Here is a 20,322-nt window from a genome sequence, read left to right as displayed (position 1 = left end):
CACCATATTACTGCTCACCAATTAAACTCTATCCTCAGGTATCAAACTTAAAAACATAAAATATATTAAAATATAATCTAATAATAATAATGTAGTTTATTATATTTACACATTACATATCAGTCAGTATATTTTCAGAATACAAAACAGTATTGTATCTTACATTTCCAATGTATGACTTAGCCATCTTTAGTGATTTTTATATTAGTATACAAAACCTAGGACTCTTGGGACATAATAGTTTTGGGACATACTGGAATGTTTTTGGGACATTCTTAATACATAACTCAGTCAAAACCCCCAAAACAACCACAACAGCAAAACCCCCACTACACTATTTTAGGCAGATGCTGCTAAAATAAAGACCTTACTTCAATGTTATTTATTTAGGAACTGCTTTGTAAAGATTTTGTGAGGTATAAATCAAGTGTCTTAATGTCTTAAATAACATATGGCTCTATAAATTGTACACGTGACTTTTTCTAAGTCAAAGAAATACCTAAATGTAAGAGTAGTAACTTTGACAATTAATAGATCTAACTTTTAGGTTTTTAAGAATAAACACCAGAGGGAAAAATAGAAATGAGCTGTTAAAATTTTAAGGTTTAGGATTCATGGTTCAGTTAATTCTGCATCCTGAGCTTGAGTTATTGTTTTAGAAAAAATAATTCAAATATCCCCAGCATATACTCTATCCAATTTGTATTGCAAGGTTGTCATGTGCTCAGAAGATGGAGAACTGTTCCTTATAATATGGTGGTTCTGTTAAGCAAATCAAAGTCTGAATTCAATTATACTGAAGTCATTTTAGTTGTTTAGTTTTTAAAGACTTTTCTATCAATTTGATGAACCAGGTCTTTTTTCTCATAAATGTAGTATTTATTCACAATAGTTCATTTTTTACTGTTTATTTTATTGATTTTAGAGAGAGAGGATGGGAGAGCGAGACAGGAACATTGATCTGTTCCTGTATGTGCCCTGACTGGGGATTGAATTGGCAACCTCTGTGCTTTGGGATGGTGCTCTAACCAACTGAGCTACCCGGCCAGGGCAATAGTTCATTTTTATTAGTCTTTATTTCCCACCTTTTCTGTCAATCCCACTGAACAAGCAACTTAATTTAATTTGCTTTACTTCTGTAACTAACAGAAATGAGTCCTGTAAAGTTTAAACCTATTTCATTATAGAAACTATTTTTCCACCAATACAGACCATTTGAAATTTTCTTTAAAATAAACATAATTAAATAACTATAACAGCAATTTATTTACACACATTTGTTCAAGTTTCACATTTTCCCCCAGGAAACTTCTGGACAACCCATTCTTATTATTCATGTTCATATTAAGCAATTTTGTTAAAAAAACAAAAACCGGATTGATAGCCAAGATAGAGGACATCTTTTATATTCCAACCAATTTGCAAGCAAAATCATGGGAACAAACCATAGGTTGCTGGGAGAGAACGATAAATCAATTCTTTTTTTTTTTTTTTTTTAATTTTCTGAAGCTGGAAACGGGGAGAGACAGTCAGAGGGACTCCGGCATGTGCCCGACCGGGATCCACCCGGCACACCCACCAGGGGGCGTCGCTCTGTTGCAACCAGAGCCACTCTAGCGCCTGGGGCAGAGGCCAAGGAGCCATCCCCAGCCACCCGGCCATCTTTGCTCCAATGGAGCCTCGGCTGCGGGAGGGGAAGAGAGAGACAGAGAGGAAGGAGAGGGGGAGGGGTGGAGAAGCAGATGGCAGATGGGCGCTTCTCCTGTGTGCCCTGGCCGGGAATCGAACCCAGGACTTCTGCACGCCAAGCCGACGCTCTACCACTGAGCCAACCGGCCAGGGCTAAATCAATTCTTTAAGACTAGGATGTGCTACTTACTTGCCCTCTATAGCAAGCATACTCCACTACAAAACAATAAGAGTGGCATCTGATTTAAGCTAATACCTTAGTATTAGTCCCTGCTCATATTAATACTTAGCACCACAAATCTAGTAAGTAAAACTATCAGTCTTGGAACCAGAACAATTTTACACAAACTAGCAGAAATTATGGATCACTGAAGTAAATGCAACCAAAATTTTGACTGCAGTCAATGGAAATAAATTTGTATTGGTGAGACTCTAAGAACATAAATGCTGGGTTGTTTCTTCCTCCTTTTATAGCAAAAGGTTTTGTCTCTTTGCTAAAAATATAGAAATATATTTTATATATATATATATATATATACTTTAATCACTTATAAAATATATTGAACTCCAAATATCTCCATAAGATTGGTAAATACATATATAGTTAAGTCAATTGTTTATTTTCCTTCAGCCAAACCAGTCGCATTTGAAACATTTAAGTTTTTCTATAATAAATTTAAGAATCATGTTGGGCAATGGCAACAGCTAATTTCCATGCTTCCCGCCACACACACCTATTGCCAAGACTGTAGTTGAGATATTAGTTGTAGAGGGATACTGAAGAGGAAATGAGAATTTATAGATTCCTCGATCTAGAGTTAGTACATATCACAGACACACTTCAGATACAACAAAATATTTTTAATGTTCTTTTTGAAAATGTAAGATATTAATTGACTTGTAGTGGAGTAACTTAAAAAAGAAAATACAGTGAAACCATCATGCCTATTTAAAACCTCAACAATACAGTCCACTGCAACACTACACATTAAGAGCAGACAGTTAAGTACTTGGGAGCCCAAAACAATTATTTTCATTCACTTTTAAAAATTCTCTAGTAATAACATTCAGTTAATTTCCTTAAGTTTCAAGGCACATATGTAGGTTTTTTGGGGGATTAAAACATTGTTTTTTAACTAGCAGAGTTGCTAATGTTTTTAGACGCTGAACTATCTTCATTCCAGAACTTCCCCTCATTTATAATGAGGGAGAGGGGCCGTGAATATTCAAGATTATTAAGTTGTTTAATGCATGACTCGGATATGTCAGTGTCTTCCTGAAAGTTTTGGATCTAAAATCTCTCCTGAAATCTCCAAAGAGAAGCCTGTAGAAATCAGTTGCCATTGTGACTTAGGGTACTGACTACAGCTTCTTACTCTTTCTTCACATACCATGCCCAGAACAGCGGAGCTCTCCGAAGTCCCCATGCTGGACCGAAAAAGAAGCCAAAGATCTTAAACCCTCTTTGCAAGGCTGCAGGCGGTTCGGCAGAAGAGCCCTCTGCTCCTCAGGACTCCCCACACGTCAGGCCCGAATCCCACCGGGAGGATATTTAAGAAAATACAAATAAGACGCTGCAGTCACTTTACGCAGATACCGGCCCACCCAGCAGGGATCTGCTACCCGTCACAGGCCCTTGCCCATCTCCAGCTCTCCCTGGCAGGCCCTTGAAAAGGCACCCTCTCTCCTTGCCCACTTCTAATTCCAGCAGGCGCCAGGGCCTCCTAGTAGAAGAGGAAGCTGGGCTCCAGGGGCTTCCAACAGGCCCCAAGCCCGGGCCTTCCTCTCAAACAACATTCCGCTTAGCGCGCCCTAGACCCCAGGGGACAGCGCTAGGGAAGAGAGCCCTAGGCCTGCGTCCCGCTGAGGCCGACATGGAAAGGGAGAGAAAGAAGAGCGAAGATGGGGCCTGCCAATAAGTACCTGGTAGAAAGCGCCATTGGAGCTCCGCACTTCCACAACCAGCTCCTCCATCTTCTCGACAGCTCTGTTGGCACCCGGGAGCGCGTCCCGGAAAGGTGGGCTGCGGGCACTCAAGGCCCAGCCGCCACCACCACAGCCGCCGCGCTACCACACGCCCCCAAGCCCCGGCGCCGCCTGCTCCGTCGGCACAGAGCCAGCTCTAACGCTGCCCCTCACCGGAAGTGAAACCGAAACGGAGCGGAACGCCTGACTGAGGCCAAACGCTCTAGCTGTTCCGCGTGTAAACAGTGAACTCGCATCACGTGACAGACACCGCCCCCCCCACAGGCCCCCAGACCCGCCCTCAACATTCGTGAAGGCCCTGGAGCGCGCGCATGCGCGCTGCTGGGAATCTGCTAGGGTGGGAGGGCCGGGCCTCAGGATAGGCGCGCGGGCTTGGGGTGCGTGGCCCCAGAGGAATGCGAGAAGGCGGGAAATGCTGCGACAGGTACTGATGGCGGTGTTCAGACCGCCTGGAGTCCCCTGGCGAAGGCTAGAGTGCCCATTCTATAGAAAGTAAATGGAGGCTTGAGAAAGGGCCTGCCACAGTGATCAAATGCATTTACTTATAGTTCTGGCTAGGTTGGTTTGGAGGTTGTTTTTTAAGTGGGGCAGAGCCGGATTGAGGTGGAGGTGAAGTGGGGGTCAGACAGAGCCAGATTTACGGGTGGGCGCCCTGGGCGTGGCCCTGGGCCCCGACTTCTGAAGGGCCCAGCAAAACCCCAAATTTATACATTTTTCTAATGACACCAAGTTTGGTTTCATATGTGCAAATTTAACATTAATAGTACATAATATTTTTTATTTATTTAAAAATATGCTTAACATGTGTTTTTATTTTCCCTGTCTCTCTCTTTTTAAAAGGGGCCCAATGTTTTCTTGTGTGCTGGGGTGCCTCAACAGACCTTAATCCACTTCTGGGGTCAGGCAAGAAAAAGGTGAAGAATTCTATTGAAGAAGAATTTGAATTAGTAACAGTGGCAACCATACTGACCTAGGCTTGTATGACCCTTACAGGTAGAAGGTGAGAATAATGCCGCCCCCCTCCCCAAGGCATTTTGAGATGTCCTGTGGATACATCCTGTGTCCTCTGAGGGGCATTGAATTGTGCCTGAGCCTCTAGAAATGTTAGGCCTCCCAGAGACCCAGCACAGACTCACATACTTCCTTTCCTTGGATTTAGTTTCATAGTTTTACTTGATATACAGCAACCAAGTAAAGAATGTGTTAAACATTTGTTAATTTACAGTTTATTTTCCTGCTATTTCACTTATGCTCACCCTGTACCAAATAGTGGTGTGGGCACATGTATAGTAGTCAAGAGACCCTTTGATAGGCATCCATGCACCTGTTTTCTTGTAGTTCTCCCCCATTATCTGCAGAAGAGCAAACCCCAATTTTCTCATTCCTACTTCTGCAGTATGATCAAATCGACCTTAATCTAGGTTTCTTTTGGAAGGTTGTATTCAACTGTAATGCCAGTGGCTGAGGCCAGGAAGGTTCATACTGGATTCGGGCAGACAGTAGAGGAATTGCGTAGCCAGAAAGCTTTGGGCCATTCCTGTTTAATAGAGTCTTGTGACAGCAGATGAGCAAACAGGCAGGGGAAAACTGCTTCTTTTGGCAGCATGCTAACGAACAGCAAAACAGCCCCTCACAGTGGAGGGCAAACGATTCGCCTTTAGAGCAAGCACGGGTAGCCTTACATAAGCTATATACACGTGGCTGTGCCCCACACTCATGCACTAATGATACAAAGTGCAAGTGAGCAAGCTTAACACAGGTGTTTTTCCAACACCAACTGAGAAGTTTATTGAGCTTCTGCCATACGCCTGGCATTGTGCTTAGTGTTAATGAAACCTGGATGAAGAATAAAGATTGTCAGCATTGATCTTGGACCCCAGAGGCCTAGATGGAAATAAGTCAAATGATCAGAAAAATTAATGTGGAGTTGCAACTGTGATAAGAGCTATGAAGGTTAGGTACAGCTGTGATAGTGGGACAGGACCCAGTCTGGGGTGGAGGAGGGGTGGCCAGAGCTGGAAAACGACTCCACCTGGAATATGACCAGTGCGAGTTCACTGGCAGCACTGAGTTGGTGGAGGCAAGCTGAATTGTCTGAGTCAGTGTTGGGCAGATAAAATATATTATGCTCACTTTGTTAAAGATGACGCTGCCCACGTGGAGGCCCATCGCCCAGGTGATATTAATGTGTGTCGCTGTGGGAAGGCAGGATCCTTGTAGCCTGGGGCTTGGTTTTAGGACTAAGCCTTTCCCACCCTCTTTGATGTGGGGTGGTGCAATCCCATCATGCCCCAGATAAGTGACTTTGTATTAAAGACTTCCCTATTTTGTATATTGGATTAAAGGTTTGGATTTCTACAGTATAAAATGGGGGCAGAATGGGAGCTTGCTCTCGTGGTTCCTGAGATTATTATTAGAGAGCAGAGCAGAGAAAGGCCACGTGGAGGCCAGGAGAAGCAGCCAAGATGGAGGAGTGTTGAGTGAGAAGCCAGTTTGTGCAGAGTTTGTGCAGGGAGAAGGAAGGAGATAGGGAACAGAGGTGAATAAGTCTGGTGAGCTAGAAACCTTTGATTCTATGAAACTCGGATAAGTGAGTAGCTTTGTGAGCACTGAATGTGAGTGAGTTTTGGAGCCCAGTGTGTGTTTTTACTTGCCCGCCGGTGCAAGCTAGGATTAAAGATAATGACCCACCAGTTTTTGGCTCCGTTGTTTCTTTACCGACTGTCCAAATCCAATGCGAACCTGCATGGGCAAGGCGGCTGTGATGATGGCCATGGCTACTGGCTTTACAGTCAGGTTCCCCAGAATGAGAGGAATCTTTGGGCTTCCAGTTCTCTTTCTACACCATTCCTAGCCAGAGGAAAAAGCAATGGATAAGGGTCACATTCCTCAAGGATGTGTAAACAGGAATGACTCATTGTACTACTAGGGTTTCTAGAGTAGTCACAAAATGCAAAGACCTCAGTAGGGTTGAAAGAAAATCTTATCATAGTTTGTATGGGAGCACAGCATGATCTTTAACCCCAGTGGTGTAGGAGGGGACAGATCAATGAGAATGATAATACTTTCCACATGTAGGGTATTGTTCACTTTACTCAGGGCTTTCAGTTATTATCAGCTCTTCAAAACGACCAGAAGCTGCATTAAATCAGTTCCTGTTCCCTGAATCTTTGAGGTACTATCATGCCTTCATGTCTCTCCACATCCTTCCTGACCCCTAGAAATACCCTCTTTCTTAGGGATGTCAACTGAGTTTCTATCAGTTATTTTACCTCAGGTGCAGAGAGTTAACTTTGCTCTTCAATTTTCAGTATATTGTTATCATCAGTGCCTGCAAAGCCCCTCTCTTATTTATATTATTTTATATTGTTAAAATTATTTTCCTCAAATTTCTCTTATCCAACTCATTCTTTTTCCACATGCCAGCTGCAATATTTGATATAGATCCTTGATGATTTAAGACATTCAGTGTTTTGTGTATGCTTTTTACATTTACAGATATGGTATTGGGTTGTAAATCTGTTTCCCTATGTTTGCACTCAACACTTCCTTCCTGAGCTAATCCACATTGCTATATGTATACCTGTTTTTTTTGCTTCTAACTACTGCTGATGGGTGTAGTTGGGGAGTTATGCCAACTCCCTGACGTCACACTGTGGTAAAAACCTTTTTGAATGTCTTTATGAACTTTTGCAAGAATTTGTTTTGTGCTCTTACAGAACTTTATTCATACCCTTTGCTTCATCGATGTAAGAATGAGACGGCACTCGATGACCGGATGTGCAGGCTTTATTAGAGGAGAAAGACCTGCTGGGGCACTCCTCCGGGAGAAGTGCACCAGTGCAAGCTAGGGGGACAAATTATATGGGGTCAAGAAAAGTTTTGAGCATGTGGGTGTTGAATCAAAAGCCCTGGTATGTCCGGAGCCCCTCCTTGGGGCAGCTTGTCAGCTTTTTGGAATTCCTCTGTCTCAGGGGTGATAGTCCAGTAAGGGTGAGGTCTGACAGATAAGCGAAACATCAAGAGGGCAGTTTGGAATACACATATCTATCATTTCTCAACTCTGTGGTTACATATAAAAGAAAGGCAGTTATTAATTTTATAATATATGGCAGGGGTCCCCAAACTACGGCCCGCGGGCCACATGTGGCCCCCTGAGGCCATTTATCCGGCCCCCACCGCACTTCCGGAAGGGGCACCTCTTTCATTGGTGGTCAGTGAGAGGAGCATGGTTCCTATTGAAATACTGGTCAGTTTGTTGATTTAAATTTACTTGTTCTTTATTTTAAATGTTATATTTGTTCCCGTTTTGTTTTTTTACTTTAAAATAAGATATGTGCAGTGTGCATAGGGATTTGTTCATAGTCTTTTTTATAGTCCGGCCCTCCAGTGGTCTGAGGGACAGTGAACTGGCCCCCTGTGTAAAAAGTTTGGGGACCCCTGATATATGGTAAGGGGTGATGAGAAAGAGGAGAAAAAATTGGAAAATTATTGCTTCTTCTGGAGAGAACTCAAGAAGGGAACCTTGCCAAGCCAAGTCCCCCATCCAGTTAAGAAGATCGTCAATTTCCGTGCTGTGAGGTCTGAACCAGGAGATGTCCTCGAACACTTGAGTGAGGAAGTAGAAAAACCTTGTGAGGTAATAATTGTGAATTGCTTGCTGCGAGTGCCAAGTGGACAGAGTGACATGGTGATACATGGTCTCCTGGGTGAGTCTCATGAGACGTGTTGGTCTGGTTCCCCTTGAGTGGGAGGACATGTGGAGATTTTAAGAGACAAGAAACTTGTTGGTGTAAGTTTTTTAGGAGGATTGAATATGTGTGGTTAAAAAGGAAGAGGGTTTGGAGAACATTCAGGAGGGAACTTCTCTGGCTGAGGGGTGGTTTCTTCCTGCTTTCATCCCTATTTGATATTTCCTTCGTGAAGTTCTTCTTGGGGTATTGGGGAATAGGAGTGTAGGAGCATTTGATTATAGGTAATCCTAGAGATTTCTTTCATCCGAGCCTGTAGGAACTTGATAAAGAAGGGGCAAGTATTAAAATTAGGCACAGAATTAGGATTGGTCCTATAATTGGTGCTAGTGTGGAGAACAAGGGGTTTTTCCACCATTGTTCGGAGTAGGGGCCGGTACCAGCCTGACCACTGCGGATTCGTTCCTGAAGTTTTCAGAGAGAGATGATATTTTCCTCGATCCGGCCAGGCTCGTTAATATAATAGCAACACTGTTCCTGTAAAAAGAGACAAGTACCGCCTTTCTTGGCTGTTAGTAGATCTAAAGCCCTTCGATTTTGTAGGGCCACTTGAGCTAGGGAGGTCAGTTGTCTTTGGAGAGAGGCTAGAGAGGTGGCTGAATTATCAAGGGCCTGTTCTAGGTCTGCCTTTAGTTGGTTAGTAGTCCATATACTACGGCCTAAGCCAGCCCCGCCTATCCCTATAGCCGTTATAGAGGTGGCAAGGGTAAGGCCAAGGAGGACCAGGAGGAAGGCAGCCCATTTTTTCCTGCTTGTTCTCAGCTGGTTTGAAAATTCTTCCTCTCCATAATAGGTTAGTTGTGGCGCAACTATTACCGGGACACAAGGGAGGGGGGAAGAGGTGTTTAAGGTTTTTAGAATGGTTCCATTGCACCAGAGATGAGTTCCATTAGGGCTGGTTAGAGAAGTTTTGATTGGGATAGTCTTATTGCATAATGGGGTAGGCCGATTGGTGTAGCAAACTGAGAGGGTTGAGGTGGGGTCTTCTTGGAAGAGAGGAACTCCAGAAAGAGAAAAAGGGTCTGGATTTTTGGTAATGTTGAGTGGATCAGGTAAAGGAACTGCAGTGATGGGAGGCTTATTAAGGAAGGCACAGAGAAAGCAGTGAGAAATGTTATATACAGAAATGAGGTTTAGAACTTGGATGCCCTGCTTGATGAGTCCTACCCATGAAAAAGGTTGAGAGTAGGAATTAGATGCTTGATTTTTAAGTTGATCTTCATAGGTAAGGACAGAATTGGTTAATTCTTCGAGAACCTTGGAGGGTTTTTTTTTCCCTTACCCATTTTCAATATATTTTGAGTTTTCTGTCTGGAAGACCAAAGTTTGACAAATAGAGATATATTAAATATGGCTTTACCCACTTATTATCCCAGAGATCCCAGATATCAAAGATCCAAGGATTAGCAGAGGCAGTCAACTGAAGAGAGAGACAATCTTTAAAGAACTGACCATCAGTGCACTTATCTTTACAACTGGGTTTAGTTTGGAGATCAAGAATGCAGAGATAATGAGGGTTGTGTAGGGTGTGTGTGTGAAAGTTCTTCCATGGTAAAGTTAAAGATATTCTTTCCTGGCAGCCTTGGAGAGGGCAGTTAGCTTGAGCTAAAAGAAATGTTTCATGTCTGTTTGTAGGCTCTTCTTCAGCCAAGAAGACCCAGCGATCTTGTCCCCTTACTATGTGAGGGGTAGAAAGACTAAGAAGCATTAGGAGGTGAATGTTATTCATTCTCCTAGTTCTTCAGGGATATGGGAGAGCTTTAGGGTTAGGGGACCTGTAGGAGTTGAAAGATAGGATTTAGAAGGTTTGCTGATATAGGGTTTGATATGAGAGAGGTGAGTCCAATGGGTATCTCCTTCTATTTTTACAGTTGTTGGAGTACTCAGGATGACTGTGTGGGGTCCCATCCAAACTGTTTGGAGAGGTGTCTTTCCTCGGGTCTTCTTGTATACCTGGTCTCTGGGTAGAAGGGAAAAATGTGTCTTAGTTGTTGGAAAAGGTTGGAGTAGCAGCTTGTTGACCTCTGCATGTAGGTTGGCTCGCATGTGGGCCAGAGCAGAAAAGTAAGACCCCATGGCGGGATCCAAGGGTGCAAGGGGACTGGAGTCCAGAACAAAGGGCTTACCGTACATAATTTCAAAGGGGCTTAAATTTAAGGGTTTCCTGGGCATATCTCGAATTCTCATGAGGACTAAGGGAAGAAGCTGGGGCCAAGGTAGGTGTAGTTCTAGGATGAGTTTTGTGAGATGATTTTTGAGGACCTGGTTTGCTGGTTCAACCTTCCCTGAGGACTGAGGATGGTATGGAATGTGTAACTGCCATTTGAGTCCTAGGTAGGATGAGAGAGATTGGGTGATGTGAGAAATGAAGGCAGGGCCATTGTCAGATTGGAGTGCAGAAGGGAGACTAAATCAGGGAATAATGTGTTCAGTTAGGATGGTGGCAACAGTGCCAGCATCTTCCCGTTTTGTGGGGAATGCCTCAATCCATCCTGAAAAGGTATCTACTATGGTGAGGAGGTATTTCAGTCCCTTATATTTAGGCATATGTGTAAAGTCTGTTTGCCAATTTTGGGCTGGTAGTTGTACCCGAGCCTGGTGGGCAGGGAAAGATTTGGGGTGTATTCCTCCCTGTGAAGTGCAAGAGGTAGAGATATGACAGGACGAGGTTATGCGTTTAAGGGTGGCAGAAATATTGTTGCCCGTGAGGAAGGAGGAGATGTAGATTAGAAGAGGTTGATAGATAGCTTACGTGGAAAGACTCATGTATGGACTGTAAAATGGTCTCAGTTTGGGATTGCAGAAGGAGGAGTTTACTCCTTGAGAAACCATTCCTCCTTTTGTGGGAGAGAGGAGTGGATAGTTTTCTCCTTAGTGGAATATTGTGGAGTAAGTGAAGTGAGGAAGTAAATTTGAGAATCAGGAGGCTGGGTTGCAACTTTCTTGGCTACCTGATCGACTAAATTATTTCCGATGGGTATAGAAGAGGTGCTTCTTTGATGTCCCTTGCAATGAATAATGGCTGCTTGCTTGGGAAGTAGAGCTGCATTTAAAAGACTTTGTATGTAAGTGTGGTCTTGGAGGGGATTGCCTTTGGTAGTAAGGAATCTGCGCTCCCTCCAAATGGCTGCAGCTGAGTGAAGAATATGGTAACAATATTTTGAGTCTGTGTAAATATTAGCCATTTTGCCAGAGCTGAGAGTTAGTGCACTTGTAAGAGCTATAAGCTCAGCCTGTTGTGAGGTAGTACCCTGTGGTAGGGGCTGAGCCTCAAGGATGAGGTGTTGGTCAGTGATGATTGCATAGCCTGCCTGAGTGGACTGCTGTTTGGTCTTAAGTGTGCTCCCATCAATGAAGAAGGTGAGGTCTGGAGAGGAAAGGGGTGTAGAAGAGAGGTGAAAGAAGGGGGTAGCGAAATGTGTGAGAGTTTCAATACAACAGTGGGCTGGAGGTAAAGAGGAGGTAGGAAGAAGTGTGGCTGGATTTAGAACAGGGCTGGAAGGAAAACTCAGGATTTTCAAAAAAAGATGATATGAACTTGTAATTGAGAGGGTGATAAATGGGCTAAGGCCTTATGAATAACCAGGTCCTATAGGTTGTGAGGAGATTTGACGATGACCTTTTGTCCTAGTGAAAGCTTTTTGCTCTCAAGGGCTAGCAGGGTGGCGGCTGCCAGAGCTCTGAGGCAGGGTGCCCATCCCTTGCAAGTGGGGTCTAGCTGTTTGGAGAGATAGGCAACTGGTGCAAAGGAGGGTCCCTTTTGATGTCCAAAGACCCCAAGGGCAAGCCCTTGTTTTTCTGTAACATAGAGTATGAATTCTGAATTTAAGTCTGGAAGCTGTAGGACAGGGGCTTGAAGGAGAACCTGTTTGAGTTTGGTGAAGAGTGTTTTGTATTGGGAATTTAGGATCTAGGGGTTCAGTGAGGACCCTTTAGTGGCTTCATAGAGAGGTTTCACTAACAGACTGAAGTTAGGGATCCATGATCTGAGGAAACCTACAATTCCCAGGAAGGAGTGAAGCTCCTCTTTGGTAGAGGGTGTTGGTATGGAGGATATTAGATATCCTCCATATCAGTGGTAATGGCCTTCTGTCCTGGGGTCAACTGTAGCCCTAAATATATGACTTGTGATAGAGAGAGCTGTACCTTAGCAGAAGCTACCCAGTAGCCTAGATGAGCTAGGAAATTGAGTAGTTGAATGGTATCTGACTTAGAAGTTTCCAAGGATGGACTGCAGAGAAGGAGATCATCAACATACTGTAAGATGGTGCTCTGGGACAAAGTTAGTGATTAGTGATTTGAGGTCATTAGCTAATGCCTGTCCAAAAATGTCTGGGCTATCCCAGAAACCCTGAGGTATGACCATCCAGGTTAACTGTTGTGAATGTAAAGTATCAGGATTGGTCCAAGTAAATGTGAACAGGTTTTGACAGCCAGGATGTAAGGGAACAGTAAAGAAGGCATTCTTAAGATCCAGTACAGTAAAGTGTGTAGTATTGGCGGGTATGGTAGATAGGATAGTGTAGGGGTTAGGAACTACAGGAGTAATGGGAAGAACTGCCGAGTTAATGGCTTACAGGTCCTGCACCAGCCTATAAGTGCCGTTGGGTTTGACTACTGGAAGGATAGGAGTGTTGTATGGCGAACTGATGGAGATAAGAAGCCTGCATTAAGGAATTTAGTGATAAGTGGTTTCAGTCCTAGGACGTGTTTGTGGGAAATGGGATATTGGGGTATGTTAGGAAAGAGAGAGGGTTCCTTAAGGGAGATTTGAACAAGGCTAAGATGACTAGTTATGGATGGGTGTTGAACATACCAAACCAATGGGTCTACTAGAGAGGAAGGAAGGGGAGGGAAAAGAAGTTGGGAGTCAGCATGTTGGGGTGATGGACCACTGGCCAATAAAAAAAAATATTGGAACTTTGTTGTTGTAATGTTTGAGTAGAGCCAAATGGAAATAATTGGAGTGTAGTATTGAATTTAGTTAGGATGTCCCATCCCAGTAGTGGAGTGGGGCATTGTGGAATAACTAGAAATTGATGTGTGAATGATATCTGGCCTAGTATGCGAGTAAGTGGTGGAGTTATAAGAGGGCTAGTGCGTAGACCTGAGACCCCGACTATGAAAGTATTAGAGGGACTCAGAGGTCCTCCGAATTCAGGGAGAGTGGAGTAGGTGGCCCCAATGTCAATGAGAAAGGAGATTTCCTTACCTTCTACACAAAGTTTTACCCTAGGTTCACTTTTGGTGATCTGTACCAAGGCTGGTGTCCCAGGGCCTCCTCAGTCCTCCATTGCCAGGCCTAGGAAATCAGTCGCTAACTGGGTATTAGTGGGGAGGTTTGACCCAATCCCTCTCTGGTGACTGGGGCAATCGATCCTCCAATGACCCTCCTGGTGACAGTGTGGGCAAGGCCCTGGCGGTGGACGAGGGTTAGGGCATTTCTTAATCCAGTGGCCTGGCTGCTTGCAACAGTAACAAGGACCTGGAGGATCCTGTGGCCCGGATTTAAAAGATTGATCCTGGAAGGGTTTGGTCTTTGAGCCCATAGCAGGGTTCCCTTTTAGGGCCTTCACTAGCATTAGGTAATTCTCCTGATTCCCCTTTTGTTGTTCCTCCTTCTCCGTGTCCTCCCGATTATTGAAGACCTTAAAGGCTAGATTTAAGAGGTCTCTCTGGGAAGTCTCAGGCCCATTCTCAAGTTTCTTAAGCTTGCACCTGATATCTGGAGCAGATTGACATCTGTTTGAGTGTGAGAGGGTGGTCCCTGCTGGAGTTGTTGGGTCTAGGCGAGTGTACCTTTGAAAAGCCTGTGAAAGAAATTCCAGAAATTCCCCAGGGTTCTCTTGGGGTCTTTGAATGATTTCCTTAATTTTGTCATTATTAACAGCCTTACTGGCAAGTTTGCTGAGGGCTTGTTGTATTGTAGGTAATCAATCATTTGATCTCTGAGTTTTCGATCAGCATGATTGAACTGGTAATTCCAATTGGGATTGTCCGAGGGAACTGCTAGATGACCCATGAGGAGGTTGTTGTTCCTACTGTTTGCCTCATTTGCAATTTGTTGGGCAGTGGTCCATATTCGGTCCTTATCACTGGCCGACAAGAGGAGGTGAGAATAATATTTAAATCGTGCCAGGTTAAGTCATAGGAGTGGGTAAGGTATTTGAATCCTTTCATGTAAGTGTCTGGGTCTGAGGAGAATGACCCTAGGCGACACTCAATTTGGGCAAGGTCAGAGAGGGAGAAAGGGATAGTGACCCTAACAATTCCCTCAGCTCCCGCAACTTCCCGGAGAGGGTACATGCCTGGCTGGGGTGGCTTACACGGGCACAGGTGAGGGGGAGAAATTGGAGGAGAGGAATTAGAAGGAGGTAATGGGGTGTTTTCAGGTAATTGTGTTTGATAGGGAGGTGGAGTAGTAGGAGAAGGACATGGAGGAGCAGGAGCAGAAAGGACAGCAGAGTGGTCTTGAGGGTCAAAAGTATCAGATGGAGGGTCAGAGAGAGGAGAGTGGGTAGAATATGAGGTAGAAGTTCTGGCCAGCAGAACTTGATAGGTAGAGCATGAAGAGCGAAGAGAAGGTCTAGACCGGAGATAGAAGAAGGCCTGCACGTAAGAGATTTCTGTTGCCTTTCCCGTCCAGTGGCAGAAGTTGTCAAGATCTCTTAGGATAGTGTAATCAAATGTCCCATTTTCAGGCCAATGGGAGTCATTGTCTAATTTGTACTGAGGCCATGCTGTGTTACAGAAGAAAATGAGTTTTTTTGGCTTAAGGACAGAGAGGCCTAACTTAGTGAGGTTTTTTATGAGACATCCTAGAGGGATCTGGTCAGAAGGCTTAGACTCTGAAGAGCCCAAAGTGGAGACAGGTGAGTAAGAGGGGGCGGCCCCGCCTTTTGTCATTGTCTCAAGAGGAGAGAATCTCTGTGTGGGGGAGTCATCCCTGATAGAGGTCGTCACCACCTGTCAGGGAGCTCCAACGACAAGAAGTCTGAGAGAGTGGAGAGGTTTGGCTAGGTGCCTAGTCTTCCGTGCAGTCCACTGAGACTGAAAGTCAAACCCCTCAAAATGTGAGGCGTGTCAGAGAAAACCGTTCGACCAGAAAGGGGTGTTTTTAGAGAGAAATTTAGAGGCCAACTGGGGAAGGGGAAGGGAGAAACTCCTTACCTTTCTAGTCCAGCAGGGGTTCAGGACAGGGTTAGACTGCTGGCCAATCAACCTACAATTACACGTCCAAACAGAATCAGGGAGGAAGTCCGGGACGTGCTGCTGCTGCCCATTGCTTCCCTGGTTGTAAGTTTGGACGGCAAAGAGGGATCATCCAGGCAGTTAGTGACCTGTCCCGGGTTTCAGCACCAGATGTAAGAATGAGACAGCATTCAAACCCCAGATGTGCAGGCTTTATTAAAGGAGAGATACCTGCTGGGGCACTCTTCAAAAGAAGGGCACCAGTACAAGCTAGGGGGACAAATTATATGGGGTCAAGAAAAATTTCGAGCATGTGGGTGTTGAGTCAAAAGTCCTGATATGTCCGGAGCCCCTCCTTGGGGCGGCTTGTCAGCTTTTTGGAATTCCTCTGTCTCAGGGGCGATAGTCCAGTAAGGGTGAGGTCTGACAGATAAGCGGAACATCAAGAGGGCAGTTTGGAATACACATATCTATCAATCACCATACTGCTTGGCATAGAGCAGGGACTCAGTAAATGTTGAATACTTCTACTTTGATGCTTAACGTATTAGAATTACTTTTTTATATTTCTGTTTTGCTCATTAGACTATGAGTTCCTTCCCGGCAGGAAAAATGTCTTATTTACTTTTGTGTCTCTGGCACATAGAAAGTGGTTGATTTTAGGAAATGTGTGGTGAGTCAACTTGTCCTTCTACCTGTATGTGCTGTAACTTAGTCTTGCCCACTTAACTCTGCATCTCAGCCTCTCTCTAATACCTAGCTCCTTTCAACACGTCGCCACTGAATTTAGACATTGGCTAAGCCCTGCTTGTAAGCCTGCACCTCCCATATTCTGCTCTCACTCAGTCACTGGCAGCCTCTTCTTTGAATTAGTTGACCAGACCTAAAACTGACTCATGTTGACCCTCTTTTCCTCTCACACATCTAACCCATCATCAAATCCTTTCAGAGTCCACAATCTATTTATCACCAGTTGAACTGCTAAAACCATGGTTTAAGCCCCTATTGTCTCTTACCTGTATTAGTACACCAACTTCTCTGGTCTCCCTGCAGCCACTCTCAATTTTATTCTCAATACAAAAGAAACAGTGACCTTATTCAGTTGTCAGTCAAATCCCTTTGCCACTCAAAACCTTCCAATTTTCCCCTAAAAGTCTTAGGGTAAAACTCAAAGTCCTTGTTTATTTTGCCCTCAGTGGCCTTCACTTACTGGCTTCTATTATCTCCTCTATCTCACCTTCTACTTCCCTCCTTCATTTCATTCTAGCCATTCTGGCTCCTTTGCTGTTTCTTAAAAACATGAGGCAGGTTCTGTCTGTCTCCACTCACTAGAATGTAAGCTCAGTGAGGACAGAGATTTTTGTTTCTTCACTTCTTGTCCCCAGTGCCTACACAGTGTTTGGAAGATAATAGATGCTGACTCAGTATTTATTGAATAAATGAATATATATGTTGAGGACAGCTGTGATCAAGTCTGCTTCCATTCCTATATTTATCTACATTGAAACCATGCTTCAGCACTTCTAGCCTTGCCTTGGCTATTATCTTCTATCAAATTGCTGCCTGTTGTCTTTGTACTGATTTATTCTGTGTTATATTTTTGCTTATTCTCAAATTGAGCCAACCAAACAGGTCTTCTTCATGCCTCAATCCCAGCTGAAATTCTTTGTCCTTTCTAACTCTGCAAATCATATATACACTCTAGGACCCATCTAAAGCCTTACTTTTTTTATGACATGTTCTTTGAGAATTTTGCCTCATGTTGGCTTCTCCTTTGAACTAAATATTAGGAGAAATTAAATTGTCCTTATGTTTTATGACAGTTTTAGATTTACAGGACATTTGAGAAGATAAGAGTTCTCATATAATTTTCCTGACACCTCCCTGCATGTTTCTTCTATTATTAATATATTGCATTACTGTGGTACAATTGTTATCACTGATGAGCCAATACCAATACATTACTATTAACCAAAGTATACAGTTTACATTAAGGTTCACTCGTTGTGTTGTACAGTGTATGGGTTTGGACAACAGCAGGTTGTCGGGCATCCACCATGACAGTATCATGTAGAATCATTCTATTTCCCTAAAAATCCTCAGTTATCCACCTGTTTAGTCATTAGCTCAACCCCCTAATCCCTGGCAACCACTGAATTTTTACTGTTTTCATTCCAGAATGTCATATTAAGTTGGAATCATACAGTATGTAACATCTTCATATTGGCTTCTTTAACTTAACAATATGCATTTAAGGTTTCTCCATGTATTTTCATGACTTTATAGCACATTTTATTGAGAATTAATATTCTACTGTCTGATTTATCATGGTTTGTTTATGCATTCACCTATTGAAGGACATTTTGGTTGCTTCTAGGTTTTGTCAATTAAGAATAAAGCTGCTATAAACATTCATGTGAAGTTTCTGTGGACATTAAGTGTTCAATTACTTTGGGTAAATGGAATGGCAAAGTGCTTAATTGCTGGGTCATTTAGTAAGAGCATGTTTAGTTCTGTAAAACCTGAAAACTGTCTTTCAAAATTGCTGTACCATTTTTCATTCCCACCAGCAATGAGTGAGAGTTCATGTTGTTTCATATCATCACAAGAATTTTGTGTTGTCAGTATTTTGAATTTTGGGTATTCTCATAGGTATGCAGTGGAATCTCATTGTTGTTTTAATTTACAGCTCCCTAATAACATAGTATGTTGAGCATCTCTTTATATACATATTATCTCTATATATATCCTTTGATATAGTCTCTGTTCAGATCTCCTTTTTAAAAATGAATTTATTGGGGTTACATCAGTTAATAAAATTATATAGGTTTCAAATATGTAATTCTATAATACACTGTTGGGAAAAGAGCTGTGTTAGGCTTGATGGCTTACACTTTGCATGATTAGTGCATGAGCATGTGACAGAGCCACGTGTGTGTAGACTACATTAGGCTACAGGTACTTTCCAGTACAGATTGATTGCCCACCACTGTGAGGGGCCATTTTCTTATTCATTTGCCTGCCACTATGAGGGGTGATTTTCCTCTTTACTTACCCAATGCCATGAGAAGCTGTTTTCTCCTCCCTGTTTGCTTGCCTGCTGTTGTGAGACCGTAATAAACAGGAATGGCCCAACACTTTCTGGTCCACAGTTCCTCTCTTGTCTGCCCGAATCCATTGTGAACCTACCTGGCCTCAGTCACAGGTGTTACACCTGGCATAATGGGAAGGATTTGGATCAGACTGATATGGTGCTTCCAACACCCTTGAGGAGTGGGATAGAAGAGTGACCGTACTTGAGCACGTGGTTCCCTGGGGCTTCCCTGTTGGGGGCCATGGGCTGCGTGTACTTTACAGCCCTGTGAGCAGAAACTGAAACTCTGTGAGAGGCCACCCAGGTTCCAGGGCTCCAGTTCAGGCTAAGGCTGAGAACCAACAACAACAGGAGCTGGAATGATTGAAGTAGAAGGAATTGCGGGTTTGAGAGATCCAGTTTGCACTAGAAGTTGAACACTGGCAGTGGCAGTAGTTAGAGAAACAACTTCAGTTTCAGGAGCTTGAGTTTCAGCTTCAGATTGAGAGTCGGCAGGCACAAGAGCTGAAGTGGTTGCTGAAGGAGGAGGAGGAGGTTTTAGCTGAAAATGCTGTCAGCAGAATCAGAGCCCAGCTGGTGGTCACCCAGAAGGTGAAAATCCAGCAGCCAAAGGTGCCTCAAGGACAGGCACAAAACCCTCCATATGTAGTGGAGCACTCTGTCGTCCAGCCCTACGCTCAGACAGAGATGATGGAGTTAGGGGCAAAATTCAGGCAGAAACCCACTGAGTCCCTGGCAGCCTGGTTGCTGTGGCTGTGGGACATAATGATAGATGACATCATGATCTCCAGAACAGAGATGGAGAAATTTACTGCCTTTACCACACACTCCTCCTTGAGGCAACATCTTCAGAACTGCCATGGAAACCCAGGAAACCATATCCTATTAGAATAGGTGATGATCTGGCAGAATGCTGGGGACTTGCTGGGAGCAGTGAGTTGGTGGCAGTCATATACTGAGCTGCAGCAAGTCCTCCAGAAACTAGGTATCAGGAACGCTGCTTTCAACCTGAGGTTCCATGAGCCAGATAAAGAATTATTTATGGTAGGGATGTTGGACCTTATTCTCTGTAGTGCCTTTTCAGCCCTTTTTGGGTCACTGGTGGCTATGTTGGGCCCTTATGTGGAGCATTCCATCAATGTTTTTACATGGACGGTGGCAATAGAAGCAGCATGGAACCATAAGACTGTGTGGCTGCTGCCTGTGCTGCCTTCCTAACTAATAAGAGAAGTGGGCCTGTAAAGGTCACCCAAGCACAGATGTGGATAGATTTAATTGTGACAGGGGCAGATAGAGAGAAATTGAATGGCAGGTCTAATAGGGTTCTGTTAGAGCTTCAGCAATAGCTTTAAGCAGAACAAAGGTTCCAGCCATTACTAGTAAAACAGTTGGTGCTCAGGTGGCATGTTTGCAAGATTATATGATGGAGGCCTAACCAGGTGGTGGCGCAGTGGATAGAGTATTGGACTAAGATGCAGAGGACCCAGGTTAGAAACTATGAGGTCGTCAGCTTGAGTGCGGGCTCATTTGGTTTGAGCAAGGCTCACCAGTTTGAGCCCAAGGTCACTGGATTGAGCAAAGGGTCACTCAGTCTTCTGTAGCCCCCTGGTC

At 43.9% G+C, this 20,322-nt stretch overlaps 1 protein-coding gene and 1 long non-coding RNA gene across 18 annotated transcripts in view; one reads left to right on the top strand and one right to left on the bottom strand.

The window, feature by feature from the left end:
- FMR1 (fragile X messenger ribonucleoprotein 1) overlaps nucleotides 1–3,924 on the bottom strand; it is a 61,007-nt gene extending 57,083 nt beyond the window's left edge. For 8 of the 16 annotated variants that reach the window (XM_066248814.1, XM_066248805.1, XM_066248810.1 and 5 more), the window contains exon 1: nucleotides 3,613–3,924. In XM_066248814.1, the coding sequence (XP_066104911.1) occupies nucleotides 3,613–3,663 (51 nt within the window). In that variant the 5' untranslated portion in view covers nucleotides 3,664–3,924. The remainder of the gene's footprint in view (nucleotides 1–3,612) is intronic. The other 8 variants (XM_066248813.1, XM_066248817.1, XM_066248802.1 and 5 more) reach the window with 1 other exon arrangement.
- A 94-nt stretch (nucleotides 3,925–4,018) lies between these two features.
- The window catches only part of LOC136316867 (uncharacterized), a 278,566-nt gene continuing 262,262 nt past the window's right edge, over nucleotides 4,019–20,322 (top strand). Inside the window, exons 1-2 of one of the 2 annotated variants that reach the window (XR_010727812.1) lie at nucleotides 4,029–4,099; nucleotides 4,516–4,589. This is a non-coding gene — a long non-coding RNA (uncharacterized lncRNA). Of the gene's footprint in view, nucleotides 4,100–4,515; nucleotides 4,590–20,322 lie in introns of both variants that reach the window. The other variant, XR_010727813.1, reaches the window with a different exon arrangement.

This window comes from Saccopteryx bilineata, chromosome X (assembly GCF_036850765.1).
Source record: "Saccopteryx bilineata isolate mSacBil1 chromosome X, mSacBil1_pri_phased_curated, whole genome shotgun sequence".
Classification (NCBI taxonomy): domain Eukaryota; kingdom Metazoa; phylum Chordata; class Mammalia; order Chiroptera; family Emballonuridae; genus Saccopteryx; species Saccopteryx bilineata.
This window is presented reverse-complemented; position numbering and strand designations above follow the sequence as displayed.